This window comes from Pleurodeles waltl, chromosome 10 (genome assembly GCF_031143425.1).
Source record: "Pleurodeles waltl isolate 20211129_DDA chromosome 10, aPleWal1.hap1.20221129, whole genome shotgun sequence".
Lineage (NCBI taxonomy): Eukaryota > Metazoa > Chordata > Amphibia > Caudata > Salamandridae > Pleurodeles > Pleurodeles waltl.
The window spans coordinates 160,134,585-160,146,626 of NC_090449.1; the positions used below are offsets into that span (position 1 = coordinate 160,134,585).

General features: G+C 41.8%; 1 protein-coding gene across 1 annotated transcript in view; it reads left to right on the forward strand.

Moving 5' to 3' along the window:
• Positions 1–3,164: 3,164 nt before the first annotated feature.
• Positions 3,165–12,042, forward strand: part of SMCR8 (SMCR8-C9orf72 complex subunit) — a 36,513-nt gene continuing 27,635 nt past the window's right edge. The window contains exon 1 of the mRNA XM_069210106.1: positions 3,165–6,182. Coding sequence (XP_069066207.1) covers positions 3,811–6,182 — 2,372 coding nt within the window. The 5' untranslated portion in view covers positions 3,165–3,810. The remainder of the gene's footprint in view (positions 6,183–12,042) is intronic.

Consider the following 12,042-nt stretch of genomic DNA (forward strand, 5'->3'; position numbering starts at 1 on the left):
AGGACAAGCAAGACAAGAGCTGATCAGGAGGATTTTAGCTACTAGTGGTATCCCACAAACTGCTTGGGTGGCAGGATATTGCATCCTCTTCTTTCAGCATTGTATGAGCTGTTAATAGGTATCTGACTGTAGCAAACATTTGCATACTATGTGACCGGAGAACGACTTTGCAGTCTAGAGGTGTCCAGCACAACTGAGCTTCAAGGACATATTTGCCTTAGAGATGCTAATAAGGAAAATGAGCATTTACAGGTAAACAGCCTTGAATGTGTGTTTGAAAACCATACTGTAGGCCTGTCCTGGGAATATGCCCTTGTCGTTTAATCATTCAGCCTCTTTCAAAGTGCTCACATATTGTCAGATTAGGGCACAGAGAGAGTATGATTTGCCCAAGACCAAACGTTTTAGTGAACTAGGAGATCCAAAACAGCAATTCAGTACTACTTGCTAGAAAGGAAATAACTTTACCAACATATTATATTTTGGTGAGTTTTGGTGAACAGACCATGAAACTGGGGCCTGTCAAGCTCTCCCACCCCGCAGTACTATCCAGTCCAGTTTTTTTAATCACACAATAGGGACTTTTAGATTATTTATAAAAACTGACAAGCTTAGTATAAGAATGAGAATGGGGAATATGTTTAAAAAATGATTGCCTATGAGACCACTATTCAGACAAAATTGGAGAAGTCGGGATTAAAAACATGGTCTCCTGGTTCCGGATTCCAATGAGCCTACTGCTGTGGTGGCAGAGATTCTGATGGTAAGGGATTACCCTTCGTAGGGAAATGTCACAGTGTTAAGAGCCCTGTCCAGATTTATAATACAGTGCTTACTTCCAGTATATTTAAGTAAAGAGGTAAAGCTGGGATTAGATGTCAAGTCATTTAGTTCCATGCGTTGAAAGCACCCACTGGACCACATGTAGTGGTGTGTCAACCCTGTTCCAGTGAATTGCCCAGCTTGGTGAGGCTGTGATCAAGGCGTTTTAACAAGTACTGTTTACCAGTATTGAGCACATTTCTCACCTCACCCAATATTTTCATGTTGTGCGAAAAAAGGCAGTAGTAGATTGTGAGACCTCTCTCTTCGGTCCTGGATCCGTAGATGGTTACTTGGCAGTATCCACTATGAATACTGTTGCCTACGAATTGCATTTCAGGGAAAACTAGTTCATTCTATTTGCATAACAAAGTTGTTTATTTATAAACTTTTCTTGCCAAAGGGGGTAACAGTGAAGAGTTGAAACTTAGTGCAGTAACCGGTATATAGATTGGAGCTCAAATTAGGATGGCCAACTCTGCACTGTGACTTCACAGGACACTTTGCTTGCACATTGACGTCATAGCACCTTTGGTGGGAAGCAGCGGGACTATGAGTCACGTAGCGCCTTTTTGAGGTTTCACCCTGAATCAACTTCCTCTTAATATGGCCATCTTGAAATATACAACTCGGCAGTGGGTTGGTCATATTGAATATTATTCATACCATATTTGAGTTTTATTCCCTTTTTCCGCCTCCTAGAGTAACCCTTGGCTGCTCACTATTGCAACTTCTGATACACAATTTGAAAAAAATGATCAACTTTGGTATGCAATAGGATGACAGTCTCAACCTTTAAAACACCACTGGTAAGTAGCAGTATTTAAACGCATTCTACCCAGTAACCACCCACTGCAACAGGACCTGCTCCAGAAGGTACGCTGTAACCATGGAATTGAATATTTGACATCTAACCTCCGTTTTACCACTTCACTTAAACATTCTGGGACTAAACACTGTAATGTAAGGCTGAACAGAGCACCAAACACAGTGACATATCCCTGGGAAAGGCAGACCATTGGTCTTGCTAGCAAAATAGTTGCCACCCCAGTTGTGGTGTATTGGACTAGTTGGACGCGTCGAATCACAAGACAGAGTTTTTAACGCCTGCCTCCGATTTGGCTAATTGTGTGCTCTTGGTCAATCACTTTTTGAACGAATTCCTCTGCTCTATTTTTGGCAAGACAGGGTAACAGGCTCAATGTAATAGCTCCTAGTAAGCGTGTGGTTAGAAAAATGGACTGGATAGTATCTGAGTGAGGGGAAAAGCGCCCAGTCTAATGGTATATTTATCAAAATAAAATACGTTGCTAAATGTATATCCTTCTTAACAAGCAGCAGTGACAGTTACGTCAGCACTATTAAACACATTATTGGGAAAAAATAAACACAAAGGGCATACTCCAAGGTCAGGGCCCCAGCATGGTATTAATTAACACATTCAGGGACGTTTAATTGCAAGTGGTAGGATTTACGTCTCAATAAATGAACCAGCTCCTGAAGCTGCACCATGAAGTAGGTCTACTCCTGTGCGGCACCTCCGCTCTTGGTATCTCTTTCACAGAACAAAATAGCTAAAAGAGAGCAAGATGAATGTTCTTTCAGCAGATTAAAATTGGAACACCACCAAATAGCGAGACAGTGGCACTCCCGGAGTCTCTGTGCCGGTGTTCCGAACACCGGCGACGGGACACAAGCCATAAAGGCAACAAAAAACTCCCAAATTGTAATGCCTTACTTAGCTGGTACAGAAAATAGAAAAATCACCTAAAGCCGGTATTTCCCCCCCCCCCCCCCCCCCCCCCAGGCAGTACATACTCTAAACAGTAAATGTAAGAAGAAAACACTTCTAACATTTGTTATAGAGCTACCTCATTGCCCCCCAGACTGATAATTAAAGTAAACAAAAACAGAAGGGCTACATTAAAATTGAATACGAACAAGTTCTTCTAACGAATCCAGCCACAGAAGAATTTTAAAGTTCAACCGATGGGAAGCATTTTTCTAACGGAGAGAAGGCATCATTCGTCATGGCCTTTAAAACTCAAAATCTCTGCAAATGAACTGGGCATAATCAGAGCATGTACAATAGAAACCCTTAGTCACAAAAATAACTGACAGCTGGAGAACAGCGGCATTAAGAACAACACATCAGTAATTTTTCACAATCCGGTGGTCACACTGCAGTGATTACTTCCGGATCAGCCGAGCTTGTTTGTTCCAAGAGAGCGGGGAAGCCTCTTCCGGCGCAAACAGTCTGTTTAATCCGGGGCGGGAGTTTTTGTAGCCAATAGCAGCATATTACGGAAACGCTTCGCCACTCGGCCCCTCCCCACTATTGCAGTCACCAAGCCTGCCAATCACCTTAAACTGGCTTTCCGATTGCTTCGTCTGCCTTGACTTTTTTGAAGTGGTTTAGACTCGAAAGCAGGGCTCAAGCGGTAGGATTTGTTTTTTAAAAAAAACCTCCGTCGGTGGAGGTAGGGCCACAATCTCTATCTTTCCTCCTGATTCGTGACGGCCGGCATGAATGGGCCCTTATTTATACCTGTCCTACAGATGTCCCAACCATGTACCGGAGGACCCCCTAACACTGCCCCAGAGAGCTCGTTGATCCTTGCCCACGTCCTCACCCGGGCTTCCCAGTGGCGTGTTGCCGCGGACTCCAGATAAGTCCACGTATATCCCCGGAGAGTACTCTACTCCTTGGCGGAAAGGACCCGTCCCTGCCTCCTTTTGATACAGGCGCGATCCTTCCCTGACCGCAGGCTCTACCGATGTAGTTAAAAACCCTGGCGACCCCACCGTCCTTAACTACCATCCTTTTGTTTTTTCTCTCTGCGTGTTCACGTCTCTAGCATTTTAACAGCCTACCTAGTTTTCCGTTTCTCGGTTGAAAGCCCGTAATCACAGACTCGGTATTGCTTTTGTTTTTAGTTGCTGGGTTCCGGTTTTCTGTGCCCATGCCCACCTCACCCTTCTGACAATATGATCGGCGCCCCAGATGTGGTGGCTTTAACCAAAGAGGAGCCTCTTCAGGAAAGCTGCATCGATTTCCCCTCACTGCCTGAGGAATACTCCATACCACTCTTTCCATTCGCCAATGATGCCTCCCCATGGTCTAAGCTATCTGCTCCAAAGTTCACCAGAGATTTCATACTCATTTCAGAATTTTCAGAGCAGGTGGGGCCCCAGCCGTTGCTCACCATCCCGGATGACGGCAAGGTATATGAGAATTTTGATCTTAATTACTTTTCATTAAGGATTATGTCCGTGGACTACCAGGCTTCCTTTGTGGGGCACCCTCCTGGCTCTGCATACCCGAAACTAAATTTCGTCGAAGACTCAAAAGTGGTCTTGGGGGACTCCAAGGAAGGTGCCTTCGCCTATGTACACCATCTAACCCTTTACGATCTAGAAGCCAGGGGATTTGTACGACCTTTCTGCATTGCTTACATTACGACAGATGAAGATAAGATTATGCAGCAGTTCTTGGAAATTTCTGCGGAGTTCTCCAAAGCTTCAGAGTGCCTGAAGACTGGTAACAGAAAGGCTTTTGCCAACGAACTTGAAAAAAAACTGAAAGATCTCGCCTACACCAGGGCTGTACTTCACAATGAAATGGAATTGCAAATCAGAACTAATGACAAAGGATTTTATACAACTCAGGCTATTGAAAAGGCCAATGAATTGGCCAATGTTGAAAAATCCATAATTGAGCATCAAGACCTTTTGAAACAAATCCAGTCTTATCCATACAGAAAACGTGAAGAGACTGATTTCTACCCTTATGAGCCAGATGGTTCACATGACCATACCGTCTTGGACTCAATACCAGTTACTCTTGAATCTGATGAGCAGCCTGAAGATCATTGTGAAACAGGTATTTTCCCACGGAGACCATCTTACACTCCCAAGTTCATTAAGGCAAAGTCGGCAAAGTGCTTTGATAAGAAGCTGAAGACTCTTGAAGAGCTCTGTGATCTTTATTTTTTTACTGTAACTGTTGATCAGTTGACTCAAATTGAAAAGACATACAGAGGTGATATTTGTTACCTCATTGAAAATCAAATTGAGAAAACGCTTTTGAAACAGCTGCATGTTACTAATTTTCTCTTTGAAGATTCCTCACTTTGTGATGAACGTAATCTTGAAAACCAGTATGACCCTAACCTAGAAAGCATGCTGGACAATCATGTCCCTAAATCACTTGAAGAGCCTGAGAGTTTAAAAGTATCGGCAAGCTTGGAATCATACAAATCTAGTGTAGAATCCGTCCCCATTAAGATGGATCCAGATGTTGTTGAAGACGATTCACAGGAGACTGAGGTGACTGAATCTAGTGCTTATGACAACCAGGAGAACTCTGAAGCTCTTGATGTTGATCTGAAAGGCAGTATAAGCAGTGGTGAAAGTATTGAGATTTTGCGAACTGAAAAGTCTGCTTCAGTTCTAACTCACTCTGAGAGCCAGCCATGTTTGCCGATGCATTCAAGTCCACAAGTGCTGAAACGAAAGACAGTGAGCAAAAGGACTGTCAGCGAAGACAGTATTGAAGTTCTTAGTACGTGTACCTCTGATACTTTGATTCCCGAAGACTTTAAAGCAAGTTACCCAAGTGCTATCAATGAAGAAGAACATGTAGACGACGAAGAGGATGAGGGCTTGCAACTTGATACAAATTTCAGTTTAAAGACAAGCACTGTAGAGGAATATTGTGGTTCTGAAAATGAGATCACATTAGCATCGGATTCTGCCTGTTGTATTGGGAAAGAAAGCCCACACTTTCTAGGGCCACAATCCGACTATGAGCAAAGCCTTACTGGAGAGGATAATGTGGTCAGTGTTCCACCACAGCCATTTAGACAGGTAGACCATGGGTGTCATGTGAACTTCTCCGTGGAAGATGGAGAAAATCCATCCGTGTTTGTCTCGGGAGCTACCTCAGTTAATGTATTTGATCCAAACCTTTTAAGCAGCAGTGAAGCCTGTAGGACAAGTGTGGATGAACATTCAGATTCCACAAGTTTTATGAGTAGCGCATCTGCAAGTACAGACCAGACTCCTTCACCTGCTCGTTCTGTTAGCCACCTGTCAGAAAGACAGAAGAGGAAGGCGGGCCAGAATGCATTGAGATTTATAAGACAATATCCATTTGCCCAACCTGCAATATACTCGCTGCTTAGTGGGAGGACGCTGGTAGTACTAGGAGAGGAAGAATTGATAGTAAAGAAGCTCGTGACTGCATTGTCAATCTTTGTTCCAAATTACGACACTTACGCAAAACCTGTGAAACACTGGGCAGAGCCTCCTCTGCAAATCATGGACTTTCAGAGATGGAAACTTATCGGATTACAGAGGTAAATTAGTTTCAAAATCAAGATGTACTTGTGTAGATATTATTGTTAAATTAATTAATGTAAACCCGACAGTCTCATTGAGCGTTCAGGGACATTATAAGCTCTTGGGTATAACTTTAAAAAAAAAGCCAGACCATAAACTGATATGATTCAGACCTGGACGAGCCAGGGTATTTGGATAAGTAAAAAAAAAAAAAAAAAAAAATTCGCCTGGTTTCATTTACTCTACTAAACACCTGAATACAGCTAGAGCTCAACATAATGCAATAGACAATTTCCTTAAAATGTACTACGCTCAAAGCAGGCCAGAATGTGAGCTAATGTCTGAACAATAACGAGCACTTGTTTTAGAGCTGTTCTTCTTTGTTCATTTGTATCCAGTTGTTTTTGTCACTTATAAATACGAATAGCTTTTTTTCTCTTGTCCGAATGTTGTGCTCCAGAGGTTTAGTTCCACTGTTTTCTAAATTGCGAATAGCCTGTCCTTATTTGTTACTCACTCCTAACTTTACGGTGAAGACGCATGGGGTTTTAGGGGTTTGTATCCATTACACCATAATTTATAATCTTTCACATATCTGTAGGTGCGCACATATAAAATAACCTTGCCACAGTAGTGTGTTGCACTGTCAGAGGGTCAAGTTTTCATATATTATTCAATATAAGAATTTGTTCTTCAAATTCAGATGCCATTATTGTATGTAGAATTAGCATGTGTATGGATACGTTTGCCTGAACAGAGCATGTCTTGTTGAAGGCCTAAAACCTTGAGCCTCACTTCAAACAGTTGGTGGATTTTTAAGTGGTGTTGTTTTCTCTATTGGTTATATTTACATTCTTGAGATCGTTGGACAGTGAAGTGTCCCTTAAAGCAGCTCCTCAAAGTACAAGCGACTGCTTTCATTGGGTCGTTTGAAATCCTGAAATTAATCTGTTGTTGTCCTGATTTATGATTGACAACAGACCGGGTTCCAGATAGCAATGTGATTTAATGTACGGTCTAGGGAGAATTTACGAAAGGAGTTTAACCGCTTGGCTGTGAAAAGGAACGGTGGTTGAATCTTTGGCATTAAGAACTCTCTACCTTAAATATTTGGGAGTTGCAAAACGCTGAGGAATTGAATAAACACATTGCATGTGTTCGCAGACTGAGTCCCCTTATACGGTTGTAGAACTCCCATATGACTTGCTGCAACCTCGTTGCATGTAGTTGTAGTGATTTTAGATCTTAGGATGCACGTTGTGCACTTCCTGTGTACCATAGCACGTCTGTCACCCTAACATCCGGTGTCATGTATGTAGGATGCCTTTGCAGATTTTTTTTCCCTATGCTGCTGTTTTTAATTCGAGGTTAGAGTAAAAGTACAAGCATATTCTTTGACATTTTGTGGGTTTTCATACCGGAAATGCTGACTTTTATATTACACAGTACTGGATTTCCAGTGTCAGCAAACCAGTAACTCCGTGGGCCTCAGGCGTTGAAGTCCGGAGCAGTTCTCAACCTGCAGGGACTATGGAAATATTAGAGATACCAAAGTGGTCAAATGCTGCTGCTGGCTAGGAGTTAAGACAGCCACTGTTCGTATTTGGTCTGGTTCTATGGAAACCTCGTTGACACAAATGATTAACATGAGTTGTGTATGGTGTAGCTAGGCACCTGTACCCATTCTGCGCTTAAACAGATTGTTTTGTGATAACTTGTGACCCATTACATCAAGGGGATTGGCTAAGTCCGCTTTGTATGCTGTTAGGAGTTAAGCTTAACCTGTATTTTCCACTTTTATTCTAGGATATATGTTGTATACGTTTTCCACAAGCCAATGTTTTTTTTTTTTTTTCCTGAGTATGACCCCCCTCTCACAGTCATCCTGACTATAAATTGGGCATTTCGCTTTTTCTGATCTTTTATTGTAAAAGAGCTTAGTACCTTCTGCGGTAAAGCACCACTATATACAACTGTTAGATTTAAAGAAGCATTGGCAAAGCCAATTTTCTTCTCCCCTCTGCAAGAGCTATTGACTGCCAATGTGTTTTAGCCATATTGTACATCAGCGTGGCTACTGTTCTGCGTGGCTAAATATTAGTGGCAGAGAGGAGAGTGGCATGAAGTGTCGTAGAGGGGTGTACAGTAGATTGGAAAGGTGTAGAGAGGCTTAGAGTAGACGGTTATTGCATGGAGTAGTGTAGAGGCGTAGAGTGTAGGAGCAAGGCCTAAAATGAAGTGCCATAGAGGGGCATGGAATAGAGTGCTGTGGGGGGGCATAGACTAGAGTTTTGTAGAGTGAAATATGCATGATGCAGTAGTGGACTGTCATTACAGACAACATATTTTTAATTGAAATGACCATTACATTTGCACAGACATACAGATTTACTGATAAAACTATACAGCACACAAACAATGTGCAGAAATGGCATCACCTAGTGTATTGAATTGGTTTGCTCATATTCAAATATTTGTTTCCAGCACACTTTAAAAATTCAAAAACTGTGCTTCATTTGTGCTTTCCTAATTCTGATACATTCCGAGAAATCTATACAGTTTGTTTACAGACATTTACATTTTGTTGTGTGATAGAAAAAGACCTTTAATAAGTGAATAAAATACATTTGAAGAGCGCACAGTATCAAAAGGTGTTGCAGTGCTAGCAAAACCCAGAAGTGGAGACAGGGAGAGCAAATGAAACACACTAGAAAACCCTACACAGAATCAAAGCGGGGGGAGGGGGACGGACTTCTTTCACATTGCCAGATTGTCAGATAAACACTGTCACTTTGAAGTCCGAGAAAGAAAAGTAAACTTCAAGCTCCCTTGGAAGATAGAGCCTGACATTTTACCTCTGTCTTTGAATGCACGGTAAATGTTACAAGATAAGAACAACATGTAAAGGCCTGTTTACTGTATTATACCACAGTGCTCCCTTTCTGTAACCAGGATGTGATCCATGGGATGAACTAATTCAAGCCAGACAGGTTAAAACAAATAAAGCCAGAAAATAAAAAATAAGCAAATGTGAGTTACAAACCATAAAGCATGTGGTAAGCAATGGGCCGAAGGCATTCTAGATCAGCTTTCCAAATATCCCCAAGATGTCTTTGGCAAACAAGACACCTGTGCTGTTTGGTAGACCTCCACCTAAAATATAAGCATACTAACCTTTTCACCTTTAATTATTTTCCAATTTACGGATGAACAGTGTTGGATACTGTAACAAAATCTTTATTCAAAGCTGCCTACAACCCACTGTGCAGTGTTCACTATTCTTGTGAGTGCTGACCATCCTAGAGTAGGGATTATGTAGTTTCAGGAAGTGATAAAACATGTGGGAGCTGAGCTATATGGTAACGATGTACATAACAAGTTGCATTTTTAAAGAGCAAGGTTAATGATGCGTGCATACGACTCTTTGCCTAATTGCACTGGTGTCTTTCAATTGTCTGTAAAAATGAACATGAATGAGTTCAGTCGGGTGAATACAAAATTCTGGGAATGTAATTTGATTCACAGTTCTCCTTCGTTCTCCTTTCCTTCCTTCTTCCCCTCTCTCCTGTACCATTCTTTCCACCTCCACTCTCTCCTCCTTGAACTTTGATTATCTCCTTTCCGAACGTTTTAAAGTGGACTTAAGGAGTTCTACAAACAACCAGCATCATTACAATTCGGAGGGCAGGCTGTTAACATGGATGACTGCTGGTTCCTTTCTAGTGATACATGCATTTTTACAGTTCTGACTGTTATATAGTTTGGAAAGCTGTGTGTGGAGTGGTTGCCTGTTTCTGCATTTTGGTCATGTTGTTGTTCTGAGATTGTTATGAGCGGTCTTTTGTATGAGGCAAAGGCTGTAAAGTCTGTGCTTGTTTTCACAACCTTCAAACAACGACTGGCCTGTTGACAGAAGTGTTTACTTGTTTTAATTCTGAATATAAAGTATATAGTTACATTCTGAACTTTCAGTAGAAGTAAAATAATGTTAATCTGGATTTGGAGACAGATGAAATTTACATAATCCAAAATGGACTTGAATAGAAGAGTCCCTCCATTGAGTGAGGTTGAAGAAAGAGGGGAAGAATTGTGTAAAGTTGCAGTCAAAAGATGACCTGGTTCATAAAGACAGTGAAGTAATTACACAACTTTTTTTTAACATAACTGCATCTCTGTCGGGGAGTAGGCAGTGATTGACCTATATTGATCCCTGTTGTCTATATTAGGAACCTGCAGTACTTGCTTCGTGGAGGTAAACATTTAACTCTTTTCAGATCTTAATACTTGACATCCATTTTCCTTCCATCAGCAGCCAAAAGAGAGCGGCATGAGTAGATATCTTAAACAGAATTAGCTTGTATCTAATTTGTGTTGAATCTTCTTTTTTTACTGCTATACTTTAGTGTTTATTATTTGGTTTCGATTGTACTTAATTTGCTTTAGAGTTGTGTCATTGGCTTTGAAAGTCAGAATCCCAAAGAACTGGTTAAACAGCAGCACCAAAAGTGGTGAGGAGGTGCTCTCCTCTCTCCTCAAATCATTTGAATCTCTAATCATTTCAGAGTTGTTTCAAGCCAGTATTGTATTTACCCAGATAACAATGAACTCTATTTTAGTGGTTTTATTACGGTTGCAGTGTCTTCCCATAGGTTGACTGTTGCATATAGCCTAAAGAGCACCATTGTGTAATTGTCAAGGACTGTATGTGTACCAACAGTGTCGTGACTGATTGATAGGATGATACTCCAATGACCAGTCGTTTTTCAACATGCATCACAAGCGTGGTTTCTAGGATGAGGCTTGATTTGAAGAGAAGAAAACTTAGAAAAGGATTACACATAGTTTCAACAATACAGTTGCCTATGTGGTGCTTGGAGTACATTAAAACAAATGTCCTCTTCTAAATCTTTCCTGTCTCACTCCACTTCCCCCCCACCCATACACGTCCCTATCTGATTGTGAGATACATTTGCCCCCCCCTTTCTATGTAAACGATCATTACACGTCACCTTTTTGACCTGAAATGTGCATACACAGAAATATCCAATTTCCTATTCTGCACAGTGCATATAACCGAAGCACCATTAACCCCCCTGCTGTCCTGAAACCATGGAAGTATCACATTAGCAAAGATAAATGCCTTTTTCAAACTATAAGAAAATAGATTGACGACGAAAAGCCCTCTGTAAACGTTTCGACCTTCTGGCAGAGAGGAGCGAGAGGAACTGCAGAGGCAGCGTGTGCTGCCAGATATTCCGGATCTTGGCTTTTCGGAAAGGTGCCAGTAGAAGAGAATGCTGGCTCTCAGTGCGGAAGCCTTTTGCCTCAGCTGCTTGGTACAATATCTCTAAGCACAAGCCATGAGTATAAAGCACACAAGGTTTCTAAAATAAGCCTGTGCGGGGGGTGGAGAAATGGCAAAGCAATCTGCTAGTCCTGAATGAGCACCCTGTTATGTTGAGGACGAACCTGAGTTATTTCACACCTGTGTGAGGAGGCCTTGCAAAGCTCCTAGGCACTGTACGTAACACGTCAACCTGAGGATGCATCTCAGTCCTTTTCTCAACTCCATTGAACCGGTTAGTTAACTTCTGAGAATGTGTACAAATCAGGCCCTGTATTATAGACATGGCACACTGTCACTATTTGCACCATGGCGCACCTTTAAAAATATGCGGTGGGCACAAACAAGGAGAGTACTCCTATTACAAATAATGTGCACTGCCCATTCAGCAGTCATAATCTTGCACTTCTCTGGGGTGAAAGATTAAGCAGCTGTTTAAAACAGCCTTTCTGCCTTTCTTAGCACAGACGACTACCACATACACTACAGAGAGGGGCCAGAAATTCCCCTACAGGCATGTGCAGTGAGTGACT